Source organism: Vitis riparia, chromosome 4 (assembly GCF_004353265.1).
Source record: "Vitis riparia cultivar Riparia Gloire de Montpellier isolate 1030 chromosome 4, EGFV_Vit.rip_1.0, whole genome shotgun sequence".
Classification (NCBI taxonomy): domain Eukaryota; kingdom Viridiplantae; phylum Streptophyta; class Magnoliopsida; order Vitales; family Vitaceae; genus Vitis; species Vitis riparia.
In genome coordinates, this window is record NC_048434.1 from 23,525,618 (window position 1) to 23,550,346 (window position 24,729).

The following is a 24,729-nucleotide window of genomic DNA, read 5'->3' on the forward strand; positions in this document are numbered from 1 at the left end:
ATAGATTGCATCTATGGTTCATATGAAACCAAATCTTCTTGCTTCTTGAGGATGAACAAGAATGTCCTTTTCTCCAAAGTGGTAAACAAAATATTATTAATAGTGCTAACTAGAAAGGAGCACGGCTAACTACATTGGAAGTATACAAAGGGCACTAATTGGATTAAAGGCGAAAGTGATGAAAACATTTCTCTACTTTTTTTCTAAAATGCAATCAATCAACTAATTCTAACATAGACATTAAAGTTGCATCTTAAGAACCTTTTAGCTTAAAGCAAAAGGGTACACAATAATGATATCTGAGGAGTTTTATCTAACCGTTCCATATTTCAAAATGATTTGTAATTTCTCTCTTTCCAAATAATCCAACATAAGCACACTGAAGCATCCCCTTCACACCTTCCTACGCTTCTTTCCCACAAAACTCCCATGCCAACTTAGGATAGTGTCTCTTAGTGAAGAAGGCAAACCCAATATCCATCCTAGAACTCAAACTAAGGTAAGAGGCAAAAGTAATGGAAATACTTGGATGATATAAGAGAGTAGAAGCTTCCTGACAAAATCAATGGAGGGATGGCTCCTTTCTTGACCAGCTTTTTGGCTTCCCCATTTGCTAATCTAAAATTCACAATGATGAGCCACCCACTCTAGAAAGCTCCAGTCTTCCTTACAACCAATGAAAATATTTTCGTAGCCCTCTCTTACTCAAATACCCAAAAAGGGGTTTTCATTAAATTCCAATCAACCTTCCAGTTTGGAACAACCAATGATGTACCTCTTTCAAGCATCTTATGGCATGTTTATTAAACTTTAAGGAAACAAAATGGAGGAGACATGGAATCAAAATGACGGGGAAACAAAATAGATGGAGCCGGAATCAAAATTAGAAATTTGATCAAAGTGTTTATAAAACAATCAAAAAAGAGTATGTGAATGAACATCGTCGACTTTGAGTTGATTACTAATTATAAGGAATGAAAATGAATGATATATTATAATTATTTTTAAATAATTGCCATTTTTAATATCATATTTTTTTATCTGATATTTGTAAATATTGTACTAATATGGATTTGATTATAACCTATTTTAAGAAATCTATAAATATAACAAATAACATTAAATATTTAAATGTGCAAAATATTTATGAAAATTTTTAAAAAAAAATCCAAGTAATTGTGCTAATATTTTATATTTTCTAATTTTACTTTATTTTAAAAGAGCCTAATCATAATTTTTAAGATTGTCTTTTTAATTATAAAAATAAGAATTGAAAAATTGCATGGCTAATATTGGTACGACATATACCCATTTGGGTGATGGTGAGAAGAGAAGAATGGGTGGTGTTGAGGGGTGCATTTTTGTAAAAATAAATATGTAGTCGGAATCAAAATCAGTTTCCTTGGGTCTATATGAGGAAACCGATTCTTTTTTTCAATGTCATTCTCCAAATTGTTATTGGGCCCACTCTTTGCTTCCATTCCTTATTACACAATAACAAGAGTTAAGGTTGGAATGGGAATTGCTTCCACCATTATGGTCTTCGAAAAGAAAACCAATGCCCATATGGCACACTTTACCCCGGAGCATGCTTCAAAATTGAGTTCAAGGCTTCCACTGAGCAATGAAGTTTATTTCTAATTGTCACCTACTACCTAAGAGAGAGGCATCTCAATCTTCCATTCAGTTCTAGCAAGATGATGCTCAAAGGGATATTAACCACAATCTAAATTTTGAAGGAGTTTTGACTTCCAAATGACCTAGGCTTGAGGAAAAGAATGATCAGAATATCAAATCTTTAAGACTATGTTTGCTTGATGAGACTGAATAGGATAAGATATGTATCCTAAGATATCATATCCCATTGGATAGGATATGCATATTTTAGGATATTATTTCCAATGAGATATGATATTCCTGGATATTATATCCAATGGACATGATATCCCAAGATACCATTTTTAATGAGATATGTCATATCATATTTATATTTGAGTTGTAAAATGAATAAAAAAAATGAAATGAAAAATATACTATTTTTCAATATTTGATATTTCTTTAAAATAAAAATTATATTGTAATCTGATATTTTCTAATAAGAAAAATGAAATTTCTCTCATTAGTATTATTTGGATATTGTTCTACAATTTAAAATTTAGTAAATAATTTTTTTTGTCTATTTGTTAATTATATGATTAAAATATTTAAAATTTATAAATAAAAAATTTTATATTATATTATTCAATATATAAAAATAATTTGTATATATTAAATAATACATATATTAGTATTATTTTATGATATATTTTATATATTTTTTTAGTTCATTTTTAATTTCAAATTTCATTTTTTTAATCTAAATTTTTTATGTTTCAAAATATGTAATATAAAAAAAAAATTTATGATACATGAGATGTGTATATCTCATATTTTAATGTAGGATTAATATATCTCATATAGGAAAGATATAAAAAAGAGTGGATAATATATTTCATCATTTATCCTATTCCATGTTTGATTGAACATAGGATAGTATAAGTGATAGGAAAACTTATCTTATCCCATCACAAACCAAACATGGGATAAGATATGTTATCCTATCTTTTATCCTATCATATACTATATCCAGCCAACCAAATATGAACTTAAGAGTACATTCAAGGAAAATTCGGAGATAAGAGACCATTTAGCCCAACATCTTGATAATCCCACCTTTATGATCTTTAAAAAGGCACTCACTACCCATATGAGACATGTTACCCAAGAAGTACCTATCAAAATTGATTTCAGGGCTTTCATCAAGCAAAGACGTCTATTTTTAATTGTCCCAAGAGGAAGGCATCTTGGCCTCTGATCCAGCATGATGATGCTCAAGGGGATGTTGGTGATAGTCTGACTTTTGAAGGACTTCTAGTCTTTCAAATGGACTATGCTTGAGGAAAATAATTAGCGTATCAAATCTATAAGCAAAATTCTGGGACAAGAAATCCTAATAGTGCTAGGGACAGTATATTGGTAGAAGAATGGTTGATCTCTCCATGCACCAATGCTCCTGAAAAGAGTTTAGTGATCCATGATTAACAAAAAGGACATGACAAATGAGGTCCTTATGTTCCTTGGGACATTGGTGCAAATTGGACGACAAAAAGTTGGCAATCCGCCCATTACTTTGCAAACAAATGCTTCTAACCACTTGATGCAATAAGGAATATGTTCCTTGTGAAACCACTTGCTAATGAGGAAGTCGTCATAAAAGTCCCCCCTCAAACCCAGAAGTTAAACTTTAAACCACCCAATCAAGAGGTTTCTCTGACCATGGAAAGTCCCCTCCAACTTTACTCTAGGGGTTACTGGGAGTTTAGAGATGCAAGGGTAGTAGGTTGTGCTAGATAGATCTGTAAATTACTCCTAACCCTTAAGGACAGGTAAACTCTTTTCCACCCATGTAGCCATTTAGAAGCTTTCTTTAGTTGTGGATTGTATACATGTGCAGATCCAGGACTCCCAAGGAGAGACCTAAATAGATAAGGGCCACTCATCTGCACCAATGAAGTGAGACTGTACTGTTATTTATGCTGATCTTTAGGTTGGGCACCACCACAGGAAGTTAAAAAATGAGCTTAAGCTTATAAATATGCTCTTCATTGGCACTAAGCAAAACAAATGATGTCATTTGCAAATTGCAAATGGAAAATTCACTCTATCCCTTCCAATCTAAAACCTCTCGCTAGACCACACTCTTCAGCCTACAGATCATCGTTCTGAGTTACATTAACCATAATAGTAAACAAGAAGGAGAAAAAGTTTACTCATCAGCCACCTTTAGAAGCCATATTCCATCCGTTACCATCATATTAATGATAACTGCAAACTGACTGGTGAAAGACATCCCAGTCGAGGGCAGTTATGTTTGGCCCTTTTGTTTTCTTTTTTTTCTTTCCTTTTTCCTTTGTGCACTTTGTATCATACATCCTGTGTACAAGGGTTGTGCCCCCTTTTTTTTAGGCGCATTTATTTATATGTTCTGTCTATTGGCCAATAAAACTTTGATCAACAGATTTTGTTCAAAGATGAATTATAACTCATTACAACTCAGTTTCATTATTCACTTTATCAGTGAATTAGTTGGTCAATGACCCCGGATTATCTGTAGTATATACCAGTTTGGTGAGTTGGTTTAACATATATTTGCCTTTTCATCCTCCTCTTCTGGTCGCTAGGTGAAGGATCGGCACAATGGGAACTTGTTGATGGATGAAGAAGGTCATATAATACATATTGATTTTGGCTTCATGCTCTCCAACTCACCTGGTGGTGTGAATTTTGAGAGTGCACCATTTAAATTAACTCGGGAACTTCTTGAGGTAATATACTAATATATTACAGCTTGTAGGTTTAAGCTTCTTTCTATATTGAGTTTGTTAAGTTTCATTATGATATGCTTGCATCTTTGTTCCTCAATTGATCCTGAACTGATCAAGACATGAACTTGTGGTAGGTCATGGATTCTGATGCTGAGGGAGTTCCAAGCGAGTTCTTTGACTATTTTAAAGTACTAAATTCTTACTCTTTTGACTAGTTCAATCTTCGGATGGCCTTGTCATATCTTCAACGCTAAATTATCTCTTGATTGTTGCCCCATGCATTCAGGTTCTATGCATTCAAGGTTTTCTAACATGCCGTAAGCATGCAGAGCGCATTATTCTTCTTGTTGAAATGTTGCAGGTAAGCAACTAGCGACATTTCTCTGTACGTAGTATTTTTCAATATCAACTAAATTGTCATCTATTACGTTATGGAACCTTATCATGAAAGTTGGCAGGCCACTAAGTTGGCAGTCACACCCACGTCGGTCCAACTAAAAATAATAGTTTAGTCTAGGTAATTAGGTGATGCCTTGGTAGTTGAAACTCCCTTTAATAAGTTTCTGCTGGCCAATACCTATTTGATTAAAACATGTCTAATTTCTCCTTTTTTGAAATTTTATCCACAGTTTTGCGCCAATATTTTACATCTTAAAAAAGATGTAGCCAATAGAATGATGTATTTCTATTCTTAAACTATGCATTTTTTTTTTCCATTCATTTGAATTCAAACTATGGTACTCATTGAGAAGAAAATGAGAAGAAGGTTTCACAAATTCAATTCTAATATTCAACCTCGAAATACATTTAATGGAAGGTTCAACCACAAATTTATAGGATCTTTTTATTGCAACAGTAGTGTACTGTTTTTTCTGGGCTAGTTTGTATATGACATTTATCATCTTTTAATTGATATCACTGATGATTCTAAATGAATTTATCTGTTGAGGTGATATCTCACTTACAAAAATCAGGTGATCTTTTAGCTTGAAAGCATAGATGAACATATGGAAACTTTAAGAAGTGCCTAGCACAGGACTGCATTGGTGTGGCAACCAGTCATATTTTAAACATGAATTTTGACAGCAGCCAAGGCATTGAGACGCCCCATGTGATGTGTAGACCTTAATGCTTTATTACCATGCTGGAGATGCTCTAATGGAAATTACTGAGTTTAACTCCAACATGCAGTCTGATTGTGGAAAAATATTTCGCTATCTTCATTAGCATAGGTCCTGAGAAGAATGCTTATAAGGAATGAAAAAAAAAAAAAAACAAATGAAAATTTTAAATGGTTTGGATAAAATTATCCTTTTGTGTGCTTATGAAGGTACATGCTCTAGATGCCAACAAGGATGGCAAGGAGATGCTTGTACCGTGTAACCCTCCCCTCTACTTGGAATAGGGATGGGTACCTAGCAGCAGTACAGGGATAGGCATGGTAATCAAGTTCACAACACATCTTGGATCCATGCTTGGAATGGCCCTTCACCACCCCACCCCCACCCTTCACCTTTTATCATCTCACTGCTTTTTAATATTCAAAACATAATTTTGTGAAGGAAGAGGTGATGGGCTTTTCCAGAGAGTTTCGCAAGTAGGGTAGATTTGTAAAGAGCCTGGATGCAATGTTATTTATTTTAATTCCTTAAAAAGGGGAAGCGAAAGACCTTAGGGGTTGTAGGCCTATTAGTGGTGGGTGGCCTTCATAAGATGTTGGCTAAAGTGTTAGTCAATGGACTAAAGAAGGTGGTGGGTAAAGTGGTTTCTAATTCCCAAAATGCCTTTGTGGAGGGAAGACCAATGGATGCAATTCTTATTGCTAATGTGGCCATTGACTTGATATTGAAAAACAATGAGTGTGGAGTTCTTTGTAAGCTTGATATTGAGAAGGCTTATGATCATGTTGATTAGGATTTTCTGCTCTTAGTTTTAGATAAGATGGGTTGGGGTGATAAGTGGATCAAATGGATTAAATGATGCATATCTATAGCAAGGTTCTTTATTTTTGTTAATGGTGCCCCGTTGGGTTATTTTCACAACTCTAGGGGATTGAGACATGGGGATCCCTTCTTGCCTTATTTATTAGATCTTACTATTGAGGCTCTCAGTTGCCTTCTCAAGAGGGCTAAGGATGACGGTTTCTTACCAGGTTATCAGGTGAGGGACAGAGGTTATGCAAGGGTTGAAGTTTCTCATCCGTTGTTTGTTGATGATAACATTGTCTTTATGAGGCTTCTCAGGACCAATTGACTTATTTGAGCTGACTACTTATGTGGTTTGAGGTCATTTCAAAACTAAGAATTAATCTGGATAAAAGCAAGCTAATTACAGTGGAGAAGGGGAAGAATTTAGAAAAGTTGGCACTAGAGTTTGGTTGCAAGGTGGGTGTGCTTCCATCTTCTTAGGTCTTCCATTCAGTGCCCCGTTTAAATATGTGGCAATGGGGGATGGGGTGCCCCTTTATTTTGCATGCCAAGCATAGTCAGGGTGAGGTTAGAGTAAATTCAAAGGAATTTCCTTTGGGGAGATGGGGCTCTTATTCAAAAAAAATGAAAGAGGAGGAGGGTGATGGGTGGTTTAGGTGTCTCTCAACTTGATTTGTAAATGGAGTTAATGTTTTACTGATGAAAGGAGGCCCTTTTGGAAGCAAGTTATAAGTTTGAAGAATGGAGAAGAAGGGGGTAGCACACCCGAGAAGTGAGAGAAGGGTACAAGGTAGGGTTATGAAAAGCCACTAAGAAGGATTGAGTTCTTTTGAGCAGTAGGGTTTCCTTCTCAGTGGGTAATCACTAATAAGATGAAGGAAGTTGTTGGACTCCTTGCTTCTCTATGTTTTTTCAATGATGGAAGGTGGAAAATGTGGATGAGTTTTTTTTTTTTTAGAATAAGAGGAAGATAAGGTGATTTGGACAGAGCCAAAGAGCGATAAGTTTTCTATCAAAGCCCTTTACTCTATTTTGGAGACGAGGAGTTCAAAATCTTTCCCCACAAGCATTATTTGGAATTCTTGGGTGCCACCAAAGGTGAGTTCTTTTGCTTAGGAGGCAATGTAGGGAAAGGTATTAACTTTGGATTAATTACAAAGGAAGGGGTTCTCTTTGGAAAATAAATGTTTCCTTTGTCATTTCGAAGAAGAGTTTATTAATCACATCCTTATTCACTATGTCAAAACAAGAGTTTATGGTAATTGTTGGTTTTCCTATTTGGCATGTCATGGGTGCTACCCTCATTGGTCAGATAGACCCTTTTAGGATGAAATGACTCTTTTATGGGTATAAACGGAAAAAGGTGTGGCGAGTTGCTCCTTATGCATCTATTGGACTGTTTGGAAGGAAAGGAACAAAAGGTCATCTAAAAACGAGAAGCATTCTAACTAAGAACTGAAACACACTTTTCTTTGTAATTTTTGAGCATGGATTAAGTTTTGAACGAAAAAAGTGTTTGTTATATACTTCCAGTGTACTTTGGGGTACTCTATTGGCGTTTACTTTTTGTAATATTCTCTTGCTTTACCTATCAAAATATTGGAAACATAATTTTTATCTTTAAAAATTGCTACCATTCTCTTGAAGAGCCTAACAGGTGGAAATGTTTGAAGGAGTTCTTTCTTATAGGAAATTTTCACTAATATATTTTGATATGTGATTCAAGTCAAAGGCACTGACTCTCAACTATGAAAAGCAACTGCTGATGTTGCCTTATGATGCTGAAAAGCTATATATTTGGATTTTCTTCCATTGTTGATTTGTTTCTGTGTAAAATCAAGTGTACATGTTGAAATGTTGTAGAGCATCCAGCTTCTCCATAAAGAGCTTGCTAAATTGGCTTTGGCATTGTTTTGTTAACATATAAAGGCTTTTCTGATGGGATATATAGATATTAAATGCATGGTTTAAACAGAAGTTAAACCTTTGTCCACTGTAATAAATGAGATTATATTGAGGGCTTGCCCCACCCCCATCATTTTTTCTAACCCAGTCCTATTCCACCCATCGGATTAAAGAAAGGAGTTATTTTTTATTTTAAACAGTGAAAGGAAGGGTCAATGGTCCTGTATCAGCCTCATTGCCATCCTAGGTAGCCTCAAGGAGTGATGCTTACACCTCATTTGGATCCCCACAGATTGTAACAGTGTCTGTGTTTGAGTGTAAGAAAGAGTAGTGGAGTCACACTACTTTTGTCATCTCAATTCTGGTAGAAAGAAGATTGAATGAATGTTTCTAGAATGAACTGTTGGCTCAGGCTACTCTTTTTTATGTTTGGATCAGGATTCTGGTTTCCCATGCTTCAAAGGTGGTCCCCGGACAATACAAAACTTAAGGAAACGATTCCATCTGAGTTTAACAGAAGAGGTTTGATTTTAATTTTATCATCATTTTAGTATTAGCTAATATATTTTTGAGATGATGGTCATTGACAGTATTTCTTGATTTCTAGCAGCAATGTGTATCTTTGGTGCTCTCCCTGATCAGCAGCAGCTTAGATGCATGGCGGACACGGCAGTATGATTATTATCAGAGGGTTTTAAACGGGATCTTGTGAGATTAGGTTCAATTGTTGGTTACATGGTCCTGTTGACAAGGCCTACTCAGTGAAGTGAAGCACTTCAATCAACATTGCATTTGTAAATCACTGTGATAGAAGACCAGTGGGTTTCACTATGGGATGGCTTCAAAGATTTTTTTTCTTTTGAGGTGAAAAGGATTAAAAAAGTTTGTGGCCTGTTTTTTCTCAGTGTGAGGAATTTGTAATTGTATCGGCAGAAACACTCATTGGGAGTCTCCAGGCTAGATTTACCTCAGCAGAGTCTTTCCATTTTTATTTTTTTTTGGTCTTTCCCCTGTTTCCATTTCTTGTCTCATGTAATATGGAACTCTGCTGGCTTGTGGGTTATACCTTGATTCAACTTGAAGGAGATATACAACCCTCTTTCTACCCATCATCAAATGGCACACTGTAAAGAGTGATTTCGAGGGAGACAGCAGATCGAACACGGAGTGATTTTGGAGACTATGTTTATCAGATGATGTGTTGCAGGCTAGTGATCTGAAGTAGAAAAGCATTTTTGACTCTGTACAAAGTCAATCTCTTCTTCAGACAAAAGGCATGGATAACTCCACCACAGGAAAGGTTGCCTGTTGTTTCTTTCTGTGGTCTCAGCCCCTTGATCATGCACGTGTGTTCCTGAAGCATGATTCTTCCATACATTTTTAAGTTGTTATTGGTGTTAGCAAAGCCCTTGGAAAAAGGATATGATTGTATTGTGTATAATATATTATTGATTTCAGTTTCTTTTACAGTGCAATTGTTCATTCTAATACTCATCATATATAAAAATCAGAAGTTTGTTGGCATTTGTTTCCAATACCTTTTGTACACCTTACTCAAGTGGTAGGTAGTCAATAATTTGGTTTGGCTTGGGGAGATGTACTGAGTTACATGCAGTGAAGTCTTACTGTTCCTTTAGGGAGAATTTTTTCAAAGCCCAGGATCACTATTTTCATAATAACAATTGCTAGGGTGCACCAACCCTAGGTAATGTTTTGGCTTGTGATACTGTAATCTGGTGTTAAATGTGCTGCTTTTTTCTTTGCTCTGGTAAGTCACTCACTTAGCTATGGTGTAGAGGGATTGTTCCATCTTGTAGGTTTTTTCTTTTTTCCTTTCCCTTTTTGGTTATGTAACAACTACTATTAACCGTTGGTTTCATTTTGGAACTAGAATTGTCATAGTCATATCTAATCTAGACATGGAAAGGGGCAACATCTATGTGATTCTTGTAAGGATGTTTGGAACTTGGAAAAGGTGAGGCTTTTCTAAAGGTTAAAAACATTTAATTACGCCCAGGCTCTCCACTAATGTCTGCATAATTTAAGTCAAGATTGCAGACACCCAGGGTCAAAAATAGCTTATCAGAAAAGAAGTGATGAAAGAAAGCTGCAAGCTATGAGGTAGAGGTTTACGACAAAATCCAGGAATGAAGTTGAGAAGTGTGATGTATGAGTAGGAGGCCCTTGTGCTTCAGCTGGAGAACAGCCAAATGCACCAGGTTTAGTAAAGATTGGTTGAAAAATTGTTGGGCTAACTCAAACATATGGGTTCCAGCCCGTGAGAGTTTTGTTAGGCCCACGTTTTGGCTGTGTTTGGTGGCTGGGTTTTAAGCCCATTATTTGGCAATGACTAGGGCTGTCCGTAACACCTAGTACTAATGAATTAAATAGGCAATAATGATTATCTTAGTACTGAACTTTAAACATGTTTAATTAGATGTTAAAACTAGTTTAGTGCTAATCATGTTTAATAATGAATTAAACTTTGATTAAGGTTAAGTGCGATTAGTTAATGACCTAAGCATGCTTATTAGGTTCTTAAGGACTGATTAGGGTTAGGAAAACCTAAAGGACTAATGGACAATTATGGGTTTTATTTTTGATAATTTGAAGGACTAAAATTCAAAATTAGGAAATTAAAGTTAGTGGAATGCAACCTCCTACTTGGGTGGATTGGTGGCAGCCATGTGGCCTACCACCTCGTGCTTGGCTGCATGGAGACTCCTTTATGAGGGGGCTGCAGCTCGTTTTGCACCAGTTCACCTGCAGCAACTTGGGTTAGAGAGAGAATCTAGAGAGAGAAAGTGTAGATTTGAGGTAAGCAAGTTGTTTAATTTTGCAATTTTCGTTTATTTTGGTTCCTAATGGTATGCTGAAAAGAATTAACGGTAAAATTTGTGTAAAAGTTGAGTGTAATTAGTTATAAACCCGTTTTAGTTAAAAATTACAATTAATTAAAGATTAAAGTATTTTAGCTGAAGTATTTTATTAATAGTAAGATCAGCATGAATCTTTATTTAATTTGGTTTGATTGAAAAATAGATCAGCGAACATGTGATTAATTAGGTTATTTGGACATTTGGGATTTGAAAATAGGTTAGACTTTAAGAAAATCAAAAGAATTAGTGTTTGGTAATTAATTGGGATATATGAGATTTGAAAAAGAAAATTAATAATAGAAAGTTGTTAAAAATTAGTAAGAAAGGAAAATTTTATAAGTTTTAATTGAATAAATTTTAATGGTTAGAAAACCTAAATTATGTTGTTTCATTTCAGTTCCTCGTAATAGGCAAAGATCGCCTACATAGAAGAAACACAAAAAGGAAAACTGGTGTAAGGTAGGAAATTTTATGCTATTCTATGGTGTATTTGATTTCTTTCCTTGAATCATTTGTTGGAATTTCATGTTATTTCTATGATTTCATAAAATGTTTTAAAGTGTCATTGCATTTCGGTTTATTGCATTAAAATGTTACCATGATATTGGAACGTATATTGGTATGAAGATTCATGGTTCTGTGTTATTGAAATGGTTCATGGTGTGGTTGCATTACAAGAAGGATATGGAATTATCACAGATGATATTCAAAGAATTGATTGATGGGAAGTGTTTATGTGATGCTACAAACATTATCATTTGATATATTGTTTATGTGGGACCGTGGATCCTTGGGTGAAAGTCCTTAAAGCCCTCGAGGAAGACACTCCGATGTGGGTGTATGGGGTTGGTCCTGCCCCTAGGTTTTAGTCCCTAAAGACACGGGGTTGGTCTTGCCCTTGGGTATGAGTCCCAAAAGACACGGGGTATGACTTGCCCTTGGGTGATGTCCCAGAATAGTCATTATTATATTGATCAAGTATCTTGTTGAGCATTGATATCTGATGTGTAGATTGGTGGGGGTTAGCAGTTTATTAGTTGTGAAAGGATGGATGAGGAAAAGCAAAGATGAAACCAACAAACACTTGCATACATGTTTAACATGATTACACATTTGTTAATGGTTATGAAATGTTTATCATGCATGTTATTAAACGTTTAATTCAAGGTTTTTAAGGGTATGCTTAGGATGGTTATAAACTTTCCTACTGAGTTGTGAACTCACCCTATTCCTTCCACCTCTAGATGCAGGTCAGAAGACCTATGCAGAAAATAATGCTTAAGCAATGCTTTACTGTGATTGGATGTCGTTTGCTCGCATTGAAAGTCTTTTGAGGCCTTGCCTTTTGTATCAATGACTGAACCTTTTTGTAGGAATGATGCAATATATAAATATTTGTCAGGTACACTTGTAGTATGGGCTACCCGTAGTGAACAATGGGGTTTTGGCATATGTAAATTAATGTAGTACAAGTTTCTTTTGTGAAACAAACATATTTTGTTAACTAATAGTCACAAAGTTTAATACATGATGTACTCTTTATAACAGGTTTTGCGTATCCTCTTTTTTGAACAAATTCAAGCAAGAACTCAACATTTAAATTTTTGAGAGCACTTATACTGTATTTGAGTATCAATTGTTTAGTTGAAGAATAACAAAAAAAAAAAGGGTGTGACACTGTCTTTTGGTGGTTGAGAGAGCATATTGTGAGCCCACTTATGAAGAAGAAAAGAGAGAACGGGGGGTGATTCTTGATGCACCATTCTAGAGTTCAAAGGCATTGAAGGTGACGTTCATTATGGTTGATTTCTTTCCAACTTTGCTTGTGGAGGTTACTGCTTGAACCATTGTGGTACCCTTGATGTTACACTCTTTTTTCTTCCTTGTATTCCTGAGAAGAGGGTTTTCCATCTCAAAGTATTGGTGTATTTCCAATAGTCTTCATTGTTATAGAAGCCAGTGAGGACTTCGTATTTCCATTTTTGGTTGAAATAGAAGAATATTTCTCCATGGTTTTTTCATTTCCTTTAGTAGGTTTTTTTTCATGTTACATATGATGTCACCTTGTTGATATTTTTTTAGGTTATTATTGCTTTGGTTGTGTTGTTATTGTAGTTGTGGTGGAGCAAATTGGATTTGTATAGCAAAAAACTAGGTTTTATGTTCATGTAGTTCTTTGTCCCTCGTATCAATTCCATATCCTCTATTTCAATCAATTATCTCCCATTGTAGTGAAGTATCCCCTAGGTCCCAATAAGTGGCATCAAAGTTTGGTTCTAGTGAGGATACTTGTGTTGGGATTAAGTCATAGAAAGCATGATATAATGTAATAAATCAAGATTCATTAATAAATGTATTTATCTATACTTCTTAGTTTCATATTTATTATCTTATATGCATTAATTAGTTGTTTAAGAATATACACTCATATATTTTACATTATATATGACTTGGGTGCATTAGGAGTTGCATAGAGAATACAACTCATTGGTTCCTTAAAAGTAGATAAGTTGTTCATAGTAAGTTCATAAATTTGAGCAATCCAATAGAGATTGTACTGCACTACCTCCTAATTAGAGGGATGACTTGTCTTGGCCATTGAGATGTATTTTCCATGGTGAGTGCATTAGTATGTATTGTTACACATTGGACAAAATGTATGGTGAATCATGACGTAAGATTATTGATTGTCATAATTCACCAAACTACTATATTACATGGACTCTCAATCTTGATGCGATATTGAGTTTGTGCCAAAGTTGACAAGAGACTTTGACCTATGGATGAGATCTTAAGGTAGTCATATATCCCTATGGATTGGGTCACTATTGATGAAGGCTAGTGATAATAGGTATTTTCAATAGACACACCATAATATCTTATAGGTTTGAGACAATGTGTTCCCTTGGATGATCCAAAGGACTTGTGACCTAAAAGATTATGACTGTAACATTTCCTTTAGTAGAAATTTAACATATGCTCTTTAGAGTTAGAGTATGTTAATTGATTACATAATAAGTAAGATCTATAATTTAAGGATTAAAGATGTAATCTTGATAGGTGATAACACTACCTTATTATATTATAAATACTAATTTATAGGGAGTCTACATGTAGTAGATAGTAGGTCATGAGCTCAAGCTTCATTTCGTTGTTATTTATATAGAGTATTAGAGTGTAGTTGATTTTCTATAGTCGGATGTTGAATCAACTCAGAATTAGATTTTGAGGGAGTTAGAACTCCTATAAGTCCCAATGGTCCCTACTCAAGCTCATATACCTTAATGACACGATCTATTATGATTGAATTGACTTTAGGTTCACTTTTGTGTATAAAGGTGTTTTGGTAATTACATGAGGTTGCATAGGGATTAGTGAACAAAGTCTTTGGATTAGACTAATTGATTAATATTATGAAGTTAATTAATCGATTATGACCCATTTTAGACTAGATTAAGTTATCCAAGTCATTGGTAGACTTTAAGTCACTTAAGCCTAATTAGGAAACCCTATAAATACCCTCTTAGGGGTCAAGAGAGTCATTTAATTTCCATTTCCAAAGAAAAGAGAGCCATCGTCTTTTCCTTTCCAAAGACCAACCCCTGGAGTGCCAAGATTGAGTGGAAGATCTTGGGTGTATAGACCTTTGAATACTTTATGCTTCAACTTCATAGTGTAAAACTAATTCGGGAACATCCAAATTGAGATATTGTGTTCGATTACACATTCTAAATCTTGTTATTATTTTAAAGTGCAATTTTTTCGTTGTGCATAAGATTGAGAAATGCTTAGAAAAGTTTTCATGCTTCTAACTTAATTCGGGTATAGGGAATGGATAGATCCAGGTTTCCCTACAACTTGTTTTGAGAAAGGATGGAAATGGAAAGGAGTTTAACTTCCATGATAAAACTTAACAACTTAAATTGTACTATGTGGAAGTCCATGATGGAAGATTTTCTCACCATAAATGATTTATCAAATACCCTTGAGGATGAAGAAACACCCAAGGATATCTTTGACTTAGAATGGAAGACAATGAGCAAACCTTCTCTCCAGTAGTTAGGTTTACCTCGATTCACCTTGTTCTAGCTATAGTAGCTCATATGAATTTAAAGCTACACCAAATGGATATTAAGACAACTTTCCTTAATGGAGAGTTGAATGAAGAAATCTATATGGAACAATAATAAGTTTCATAATTCAAGGCTAGGAACACAAAGTGTGCAAGTTAAATTGATCAATTTATGACTTTAAACAATCATCCAGACAATGATACTTGAGATTTCATTGTGTAATAACTTCGTATAATTTCACAATAATTCATAAGGATCATTGTGTTTATATTAAGCGACATAAAGATAAACATGTGTTATTATCTTTATACGTAGATGATATTCTTATAGTTAGAAATGATTTGAAGTTTGTCCAAACCATTAAAAGATGGTTGTCATCTACTTTTGAAATGAAAGATATGAGAAAAGCATCTTACATTCTTGAAGTAAAGATCCATAGAGATTGTTCTAATAAACTAATAGTTTTTTCACAAAAACACTATATTAAGAAAATCCTTGAACGATTTAATATGCAAGATTGCAAACTCGTTAACACTTTATTTGCAAGAAATGAAAACCTAAGCAAAACTCCAGAAGAAAATAGGAAAATGAACAATGTTCCTTACTTCAATGCAGTTGGAAGTCTAATGTATGCTACAATGTGCACAAGGGCAAACATTTGCTATACTATTGGGATGGTTAGCCACCATCAAGTAAATCCTAGAACAATGCATTATAAAGAAGTAAAGAGAATTCTTAGGTATCTAAAAGGCATTATGGACTATTCCCTTTATTATCAAGGCAAAGAATTGAGCTTGGTGGGTTATTCCAATGCTGATTGGGTAGGTAATCCAGATGAGTCCAAATCAACATTTGGATGTACATTCTTGCTTAATAATGGTGTCATCTCATGGAAAAGTAAGATCTTGCACAACATTGTTAACCATGGAAGTTAAATTTATTACTTATTTAGTTGTAGTACAGAAAACTTGCACTATCACACAACTCGACTTGTGTAAACAAGAAATAGATTCATTATTAGATAACCAATACCCAATAAACAAGATTTATTGAAAAGACTTGATAGTGCAATAACTTATTGAAAATTCGACATGAAATCGGGTTTTTTGGCAAGTACAAGTTGAAGACTAGGATAAATACAAAACTACTTTTACCGTTTCTTTTGGTCATTATGAATTGAATATTATACATTTTGGATTTAAAAATGCCCTTTGTAAATTTTAAAATATAATGAATGACATCTTTAATTCTCATTTCAAATTCAGTATTATTTACATTGATGATGTTTTAATATTTTCTGAGTCATTAGAAAAACATTTCATATATTTAAAATAAAAATTCAATTTAATTAAAGAAAATGAAATGACGTGTTATGCTTCAAAAATAATATTATTTCAAACAAAAATTAGATTTTTATGATATAAAATTTATCAAGGAACGATAAAACCTATTTAAATAAAACCTATTTTTAATGATAAATTTCCTAATAAAATTAAGGATAAGAAACGGTTACAAATATTTTTATGATGTTTAAATTATGTTTCTGAATACTTCAAAGATATAAGAATCATTAGCGAACCTTTATACGAAAGACTTAAGGAAAAATAGATTAACATTTCACATCCTCATCCATTACTCATTATAAAATCAAATGTATCCGATATAGGATATTGAGGCATATTAAAACAAGGATATAATAATCACATACATATAGTTAAATATCATCCAGGGATTTGGTTTGACGTACAAATAAATCATTCAACTATCAAAAAAGAAGTTTTATCTTGATAATAAACAACTTTATTTTATATTTTATTTTATTTAACATTTTCACAATTTTACTTGAATGAAAATAAATTTTTTTTCAATATTAAATTAAATAAGAGTATCTTTTTCAATTTTTGTTTTTCTTCTCAAAATGAGGTTCTAGATAAGAAAATTTAATTTTTGTAAAATAATATTAAATAAAATATAATAATTATTTGGAAAATACGATTAAATTATTAATGATCTAATAAAGTTTGATACTATCAAATATTTGGAAGTACCTTCAATTAATAATTTTGACAAAGTATTAATTTTGAATATATTAATTAATACAAAAGGAAGAATAATAATAATGATTATTTTATAAGATTTTGTTATGATGTCAAATTTCATATACACTTTTCATGAATTTTCTAAAAATAAAAATAAAGACAAGAGTGGTAGTAATCCAAGACATTTGTCATAGAATGAGTAGTGAGTGGTGTGAACAGGGTTTGGTAAAGCATTTACCACAAGGAATCTTCAAGAAATAAAACAAAAATAGAAAAGGAAATTGAATTTCTGATTTATGAGGAGAGCCAGCCAATCAGAAGCCTTGGATTATAGGAGACGCTTCCCTCCGATTAGCAGTGAGACATAGCCACCTCTATTTCTCTACTCTCTTCTCTTCATTTCTCTCTCTCATAGCCTCGATTTTTGCCTCTCGCCCCCTCGGTTCCTTCTTCTCTCGGGTAAGATTTCTAGGGTTTTGTTTTTTTGGTCTCTCCAGGCTTTCTTCTCCGCTATTGTTTTGCTATTTCTGTGGTTGGTTTGTGTTGCTAGGGTTTTTCTTTGAGCTCTTTGTTTGTCAATCTTTATTGTTACTCTCGTCGATCATGGGCTCTAAGCTGGTTTGTTGTGATTTAGTTTGTCTTTGAATCGGAACGTACTGTTTGTGTCTGGTCTATTCGTGTTGGGTTCAGTTGATTGTTCTCTATTTGGGTTTCTTGGGCGGCAAGTCATTGATAAATGCTAGTTGTGGGCTTGATTTGATTGATTTCCCTTTCAGTTTTTCAGTCTCTAGACGGGGAAAAGGGGTTATATTGGTGTCTATATGTATATGTTTGGGCGTCTAGATGATGGGTTTTGTTGGCTTTTGCTGTATGTTTGAGTTTGAAGTAGTTGTTTAGGGTTTTGAGGTGTTTGTAACTCGATTCAAATGATGTTGGGAACAGGGTTTCTATTGTGCAACAAATGTCTTTTGATCTGATCAGCAAGAAACACCCGCGGTTTCTTCTGCGCGCTTTTGGTTTCACGAGCCGAGGTAGGCTGTGTTGTTGGCGTAGATTCTTGTTTCGGCACTGGACCTGACAGCAATTCATAAGCTCTCCGTTTATCATTTCTGCCCTTTTTAGTTTATAGAGATAGTTAATATTTGCTCTGAAAAATCATTTATTCCCGGAAAAAAAAGGAAAAACAATATTGTTGGCTGAAGGATTTGGCTATTTGGTGGCTAATTTTTAAGCGACTGTGCATTTGGATTGGGGTATATTCAGATTTGGGCATAACTTGGTAGCTGGATATTGGGTATAATGGGAAAAACATCGCTCCCTCCTGGGTTTCGGTTTCATCCAATGGATGACGAATTGGTTATGTATTATCTCAAGAAGAAGGTAATGGGGAAAAAGATGCCTTTTGAAGTCATTTCAGAGCTGGACATATACAAGTTTGTTCCACAGGATCTGCCAGGTATCTATGTAAAATAATTTCTTGCTTTAATTGTTAATTTTTACTATGATTCATTCTCAATCTGGTTGCTAATATCTGTACTTATGTCATGCCACTTTCTTACTGATGTATGTTTTTTTGTTCCTTTAGATAAATCTTGCTTGAAAAGTAGGGATCGAGAATGGTACTTCTTTTGCCCCAGAGCGAGGAAATATGCTAGTGGAGGTAGAATGAATCGAACAACAGAATCTGGATATTGGAAGACCACTGGAAAGGATAGACAAGTTGTTTATGAGAATCGAACTGTGGGACAGATAAGAACTTTGATTTTTCATCAAGGTCGGGCACCAAAAGGGGACAGAACAGATTGGGTGATGCATGAGTATAGACTCGAAGATAAAGTTCTCGTTGACAGAGGAATTGTTCAGGTAATAATTGAGCTTCTATTATTTTTTAGTGGTGTGAAATCTATGTTAATGTTACTTATACATGTATTTTTGTGTGTTTATTTGTTTATTTATTTTTTTTTTTTTGGTTTTTGTTTTTTCTTAATAACTTTGTAGTGCATGTGGAGTTTTGGTTTTCATGGTTGATGAAAGAAATATGTCTCTTACATGTTAGCCTTTACATTTTCAATCTACATATTTGAGGGTTTGGCCAGTATTTTTCAATATATGTTGCATTGTTTAGTTTAATTGTTGCTTATTGGATTAAATAAAACAATCCTTGTGAATATGGTATCATTGCTATACATGGAAATTTCTGGGAAATTTCTGGGTGCTCTTTTCTTATGAACTTATTCTTTGTATAGCTGTCATTCTAATTTCGTGAAATATGGGTATGTGGATTCAGCATCACAAAAAAGTGTGTATGCTTACTTCTTCATACCCAAGGAATTCGTTTGTTTAACATGTTCTTTCATTGCTTGAGATTGATTTCATGTTCTTTTGGTTGCTTAAAGATTGGATTATTTTCATTTAACTATTTTTCTAGTCAAGTAACTTATACTTCTAGACTCAATTGATTGTCTAATTTGTTCATCTTCTGCATCAGAGAGGTAGGCCCTTGTTGGTGTTGCCAATATTTTCTTCTGAAGTTGTTTGATATTTATGCCTGCAAAATAAAGCATTTGGAGTCAACAAAGTGTTGATCAGTAGATATTTCTGAAACTCTTTCTACTAGCATATGGTTAAAGAAAATTGACCTTTTGTTGATAAAAGCTTTGTAATTTTCCAACCCCGAGGGGTAGTTCAGTTGGTCCGGCTTTGGGTTTGCTCCCCAATGGTCACTAGTTCGAGTCCCCTCAAGGCCACTAGAGGTTTACATGGTCGTTAACTTCAGGGCCCCATGGGATTAGTCGAGGTGCGCGTGAGTTGGCCCGGACATCCACGGTTATCAAAAAAAAAAAAAAAGCTTTGTAATTTTCCAAAAATAAAACAAGGACTTTATTTTGTTTCTGACATTGGTAAGAGACTGGTTTCAGTGGCTTATTCTTCTAGTACCATGCTCAAATTTATACATTAAGGCAGCAATTTTGCAATCATGATTTGTATGCATTTTTTGGTGCCCTTCTTTCCCTTGCATTTGTGGTCCATGAGAATGAATTTAGATATAAAAAACAACTTCGGCACACACCGGGACCATAATTTTTAAAAACTGCACGATATAATACATTTTTTTATAAAGAAAATGTACATGTATTACTATACATATTGTCTCCTAAGTGTATATTATGATATATATGCGATACACAATATGGTGTGTGATACAATAATACATATGCTTTCAACTATTTTTCATAATTTTTAACAAAAATGAAATTCAAAATTTTTTTATAGGTAAATTTTGTCCCCATTGGGACTTGAACCTAGATTCATTTTTTTTTATTAAAATAATTAGTATATTGATTGTTTAACATCTACAGAAAGGTTAGAAATTGATCTTAAAACAAAGAGTTAAAATAATCTTATATGAAAAGTTGCTTTCTTGTTCTCAAAGGTGAAAGTGGAAGTTAAGTAAATTTATTCTTACAATGAATAATGGAAAAATTTTGTTTAAATTGTTTGAATGTTGACATTTAAAATGATTGTGATCAGTGAATAAAACTCTTACCTAACTTACTACATTTTTTTTTTCTGGATTTTTTCTTTTTCATTTCCAGTTGAAAAGGAATGATGGTGAACATAAAAATATAGAACCTAGGAGATGAAGCATAAAGGCACATATATCAACACCACATATAAGTGCATATGCCTAATTAAAATTTGGAACTAAAAATTAAAAAGTTTATTTTTGTGGATTTTATGATGAACCTATACATTAAACTCATGATGTTGAATTGAACTTTTTAAAACTTTGGTATTCTTAATATAGTATGATATAGTTTAACTTTTTAAGTCATATTATCTTTGATGAAATTGGTTATATACCACTCTATACTTCGTGCGTCCAATATATCTGCCCATGTATGCATATATATTTTTAAATTTATTTTTCACTATATAAAAAAAAATTACCATATGTGGTACAACACACAATGCATAAAAATGGAAAAATGGTACACAATATGTTTTGCCAATGAACAACTATGCTTTGGACTGTTTTAAGTAGCAGTACCTGGTAATGGAGTGCTTTGAGAAATTTTATATTGAAGATAGTTTGTGAATTAGTGTGTAAGTTGTAACAAGATTTAAAGTTCTGAAGTGTTTAAAAGAGCTTTTAAGCCCAAAATATTTTCTTCTCTAAAGTGCTTCACCGGAGAACTAAACATGCTGTGAATCACCTTGATGAAATTGCTTTTAGGAAAAGCTGCACTTACGAGCCTTAGTCATCATACAATGCATCAGGCCTCCTTTCCATGTTGCTTTATTCAGTTGCCTATTTTGAATTCAAATAAATGGCCGTTGGGAGAAGTTGTAGTGGCTATAATGTTAACTGATTCTCTTTGTTCTTTTGTGTTGTAGGATGCGTTTGTGCTGTGTAAGATTTTCCAGAAGAGTGGTCCAGGACCAAAAAATGGTGCCCAATATGGTGCACCATTTAATGAAGAAGAGTGGAACAGTGAGGATGAAGCTGATCATATAGAATCTTTACCTTTTTCTTCCATAGATGTGCCTGCAATGGTGCTTAATGACAACCAAAGCAATTCCATTTTAAGAGACACAGTTGGCCCTGAGGATACGCCTAGTGGGTTTCCATCTAACTCAGGTCCATCTCAAAGTCTTCCATCTGCTGACATGGTGCTTCCATCAGTTCCAGATGGTGATAATTGTGAGCTTCCAGATGATAATGAGCTTATGTCAATGCTTGACATGTTTGAAGATTTCAATGAGAATGATGAAAATGAGGTAAGCTGCTCCAAGATTGACTTTCCATTGTCTTCTTTGGATACATGTCAGTGAGTGTTATTCAATATGCTTTCCTCTTGGCTGCTTACTTTATGCATTTATCATGTCTGGTTACATTAGGCGATGTTGGGATTTTTTCCCCTTCTATTATCATGATCCCTTTGACAAAGATAGCAGTATGATTTTCAACGAGAATCATGAAAATGAGGTGTATAAACTGCTGCCTTGTGCCATGAATTATTTGTTTTGTTTTTCAGAGGGTGTCCCTGGTGTTAATCGATTAAATGATGTAAATTTTTCATTTTATATTTGTTTTTCCTCCTTTTTGTAATTGACAGGTTCAGTGGAGATTAACCATTGGCTGCTGATTTATGTCTTCTACTCATATTGGAGATTTTGTTTTATATTAGAAATGCCGGCACTCATTTCTTTTCCTCCAATATTTAGGCCCCAAGCCAATTTTAAGTCAGATATTTACTTTATTTTTGTATTTATTTATTTTTATTTGGTTTTTTTGACAGGTGGATAAACCCAGCCATGCTCAAAATGTGGATGATGCATTCCCTATGGAAGGAAATGATATTTTTAAGGACTTAGGGGACCTGGGCAAGCTGGCAGAGATGAATGAAGATGGATTTAATTTCTCTAGTAGTCACAAAGGCAACCATTCTCTGGATCAGTGGCCCCCTACGGATTCTTTTCTGGAGTTACGTGATCTTGATCATCCATTGAAAATCATTGTTGAAGGTAGTGGATCTGGTTTTGTCCCGCCTGGTGGTGTTTGCATGGATTGCGACTGTTGCAATAACTCTGAACACTTTGATTATCCATTTAATGATTTTGGTGTGAGGCATCATGCTTCTGCATCAATTCCTAATCCTCCTGTGCTGGCGGATAGGTCTTATGGGTTTGAGAATCAAATGGATGTGTTTTCAAAGGTGAACTATTGCAGTACCTTGACTTTCTGACATCATTTCTTTTCCATCCTCTTATATCTGGAAATTACATTCCTTTTTCTTTTCCCATGTTATCCTGAGATATTTGAATTTGCTAATATTTCAGAAATGTGTTGGAGAAAATGCAAAGCAGGGATATGGGGGATATGAATCTGCATCATACAGCACTGAACAATCTGAACCAGACAGTGGACATGTGGCTCAAACCCACAAAAGAGGTAGATTTCATTATCCTCAGTGACATTCTGATGGTTGGAACCTGCATTGTTGTTCCAATGCTCATTCTACTTTTCAAGTCTGTGTAGCAGAACACATAAGAGCAAGTGGGAGTCTTAAGCAAAAGCATTGGAACTGCTGATCTTTTAATTTATTTTGTATCTTTTGAAGATTGTAGGTTTTTTCTTGTATGTAGTTGAGTCCTGTTGAGTAGAGTCATGTAAGCAAACTCTTCAGTTCTGTTTTCATTGGTTCTGCAAGTATGTTTGGATGTAGAGTTTCTGCTACCGGTCTATTGACATGTTGATTTAAGAGGCCGTCAGCATAAGGCGCTGAGAACTCTTGCTGCAGTCTCGATTGTTATATATTGTCCTTAAAAATGATGAATCCTCATTTTCTTTTTCCTCGTTTGTTTGTTATATTTGTCCAGGAGAACAGCAAACAAAATATTATTCAAGGTTCCAACAATTGTTGGAGTCCATCCCCAGTCGACCTGCTTCAGCAGCAGAGCATCCTGGTTCTAGCAACGGACTGAGAAAGAATACAAGAACTGTCTTGTGTGCTAGTGTTGGGGTTGGTGGGTGCACCGAGGAGGCACTGTCAGACAAGTTGGAGTTGTCATGCCTGGGTTATTGTGGGTGCAACCTGCATAGGAGGAGGGAGTTTAGGAAGGAAGCAGCTCTCTGGGACGGCAATTTCATGTTTGCCCTATTCTTGGGGATGCTCTCAGCTTTAATGTGTGTGTTCATAGCTGCAATCCTCATGAAACTTGGTAGGTTTGCATGGGACCTCCTCCTTGCTTAGCTTATTTATTTTCCATTTTTGTTTTTCTTTCTTTTGTTGCCTGAGCTCAGTGCCATGGTTGTGGTGGGAAGGCCTTCAATTATATGGGGGTTGTGTAAATAAGTTGGTTGGGAATGTTTGGGATTCTATAATGTTATTTTGGTTGGTTATTGACATGAACAAGGACGAATCCATTATGGGGCCAACTTGATTGTGTGGGTCAAACAGAGGGTGTTATGTGCCCTCTGTTTTTAAATTATAACTTGGCTTATTTTTTACATTTAAAATGAAACGTTTGTTTCCATAATCTTCATGGAAGGTATTCTTCTGCTCAAGGATGTTTGATTTGGATTGAAAAATGGAAGGTGATGGTGATGATGTGAAGTTGAGGGCGAGGTTAGGCACATAAGATCCAGGATGTCTCCTTGTATTTCAGTGATTTTTAAACGTCGACTTTTAATGGGGAATTATTTCAGCACCTTGGCCTTTTTTTTGGTCTACTCAATGACCAAATTAGAGTTCATACTTCTGTCACCATAAAAGCTTACAGCTCAATGAGGGTGTTGAGGTGTCTCTTTTTGTGCATTCACGTTTTGTTTTGCTTTTTTTCATTTTTCTTTTTTGATACACTCGTATTAGAAGTGTGACTGTAAGCATATAAAAATCTCTCCACAGTAGTAGGGCATAATAGACAAAGAAATAAAAAAAGGGGTAATGTAAATTTCTCCCCTGCTCTCATATCTCTTCATGGTCCATTTTTCGTCAATGGTAACTTCTCCTGCTATTGATTCCACTGTCACTGTA

At 34.5% G+C, this 24,729-nt stretch overlaps 2 protein-coding genes across 3 annotated transcripts in view; both read left to right on the forward strand.

The window, feature by feature from the left end:
* The window catches only part of LOC117913060 (phosphatidylinositol 4-kinase beta 1-like), a 53,395-nt gene extending 43,674 nt beyond the window's left edge, over positions 1-9,721 (forward strand). For both annotated transcript variants that reach the window (XM_034827954.1, XM_034827955.1), the window contains exons 12-16: positions 4,221-4,364; positions 4,499-4,552; positions 4,651-4,725; positions 8,636-8,719; positions 8,808-9,721. In XM_034827954.1, coding sequence (XP_034683845.1) covers positions 4,221-4,364; positions 4,499-4,552; positions 4,651-4,725; positions 8,636-8,719; positions 8,808-8,909 — 459 coding nt within the window. In that variant the 3' untranslated portion in view covers positions 8,910-9,721. The remainder of the gene's footprint in view (positions 1-4,220; positions 4,365-4,498; positions 4,553-4,650; positions 4,726-8,635; positions 8,720-8,807) is intronic.
* A 7,819-nt stretch (positions 9,722-17,540) lies between these two features.
* LOC117912660 (NAC domain-containing protein 82-like) lies at positions 17,541-24,243 on the forward strand. The gene is made up of 7 exons (XM_034827347.1): positions 17,541-17,647; positions 18,131-18,644; positions 18,774-19,051; positions 21,587-21,970; positions 22,492-22,908; positions 23,033-23,144; positions 23,573-24,243. The coding sequence occupies exons 2-7, from the start codon at positions 18,488-18,490 to the stop codon at positions 23,944-23,946; spliced, it is 1,722 nt and encodes a 573-aa protein (XP_034683238.1). The 5' UTR covers positions 17,541-17,647; positions 18,131-18,487; the 3' UTR covers positions 23,947-24,243.
* Positions 24,244-24,729: the final 486 nt, after the last annotated feature.

Bases quoted from the DNA above. Each gene is read 5' to 3' on its own strand.
- LOC117912660 (XM_034827347.1), top strand. From the start codon at position 18,488: ATGGGAAAAACATCGCTCCCTCCTGGGTTTCGGTTTCATCCAATGGAT. The intron at 21,971-22,491 runs GTAAGCTGCTCC...TTTTTTTGACAG, and splicing joins ATGAGAATGATGAAAATGAG to GTGGATAAACCCAGCCATGC. The intron at 23,145-23,572 runs GTAGATTTCATT...ATATTTGTCCAG, and splicing joins GGCTCAAACCCACAAAAGAG to GAGAACAGCAAACAAAATAT.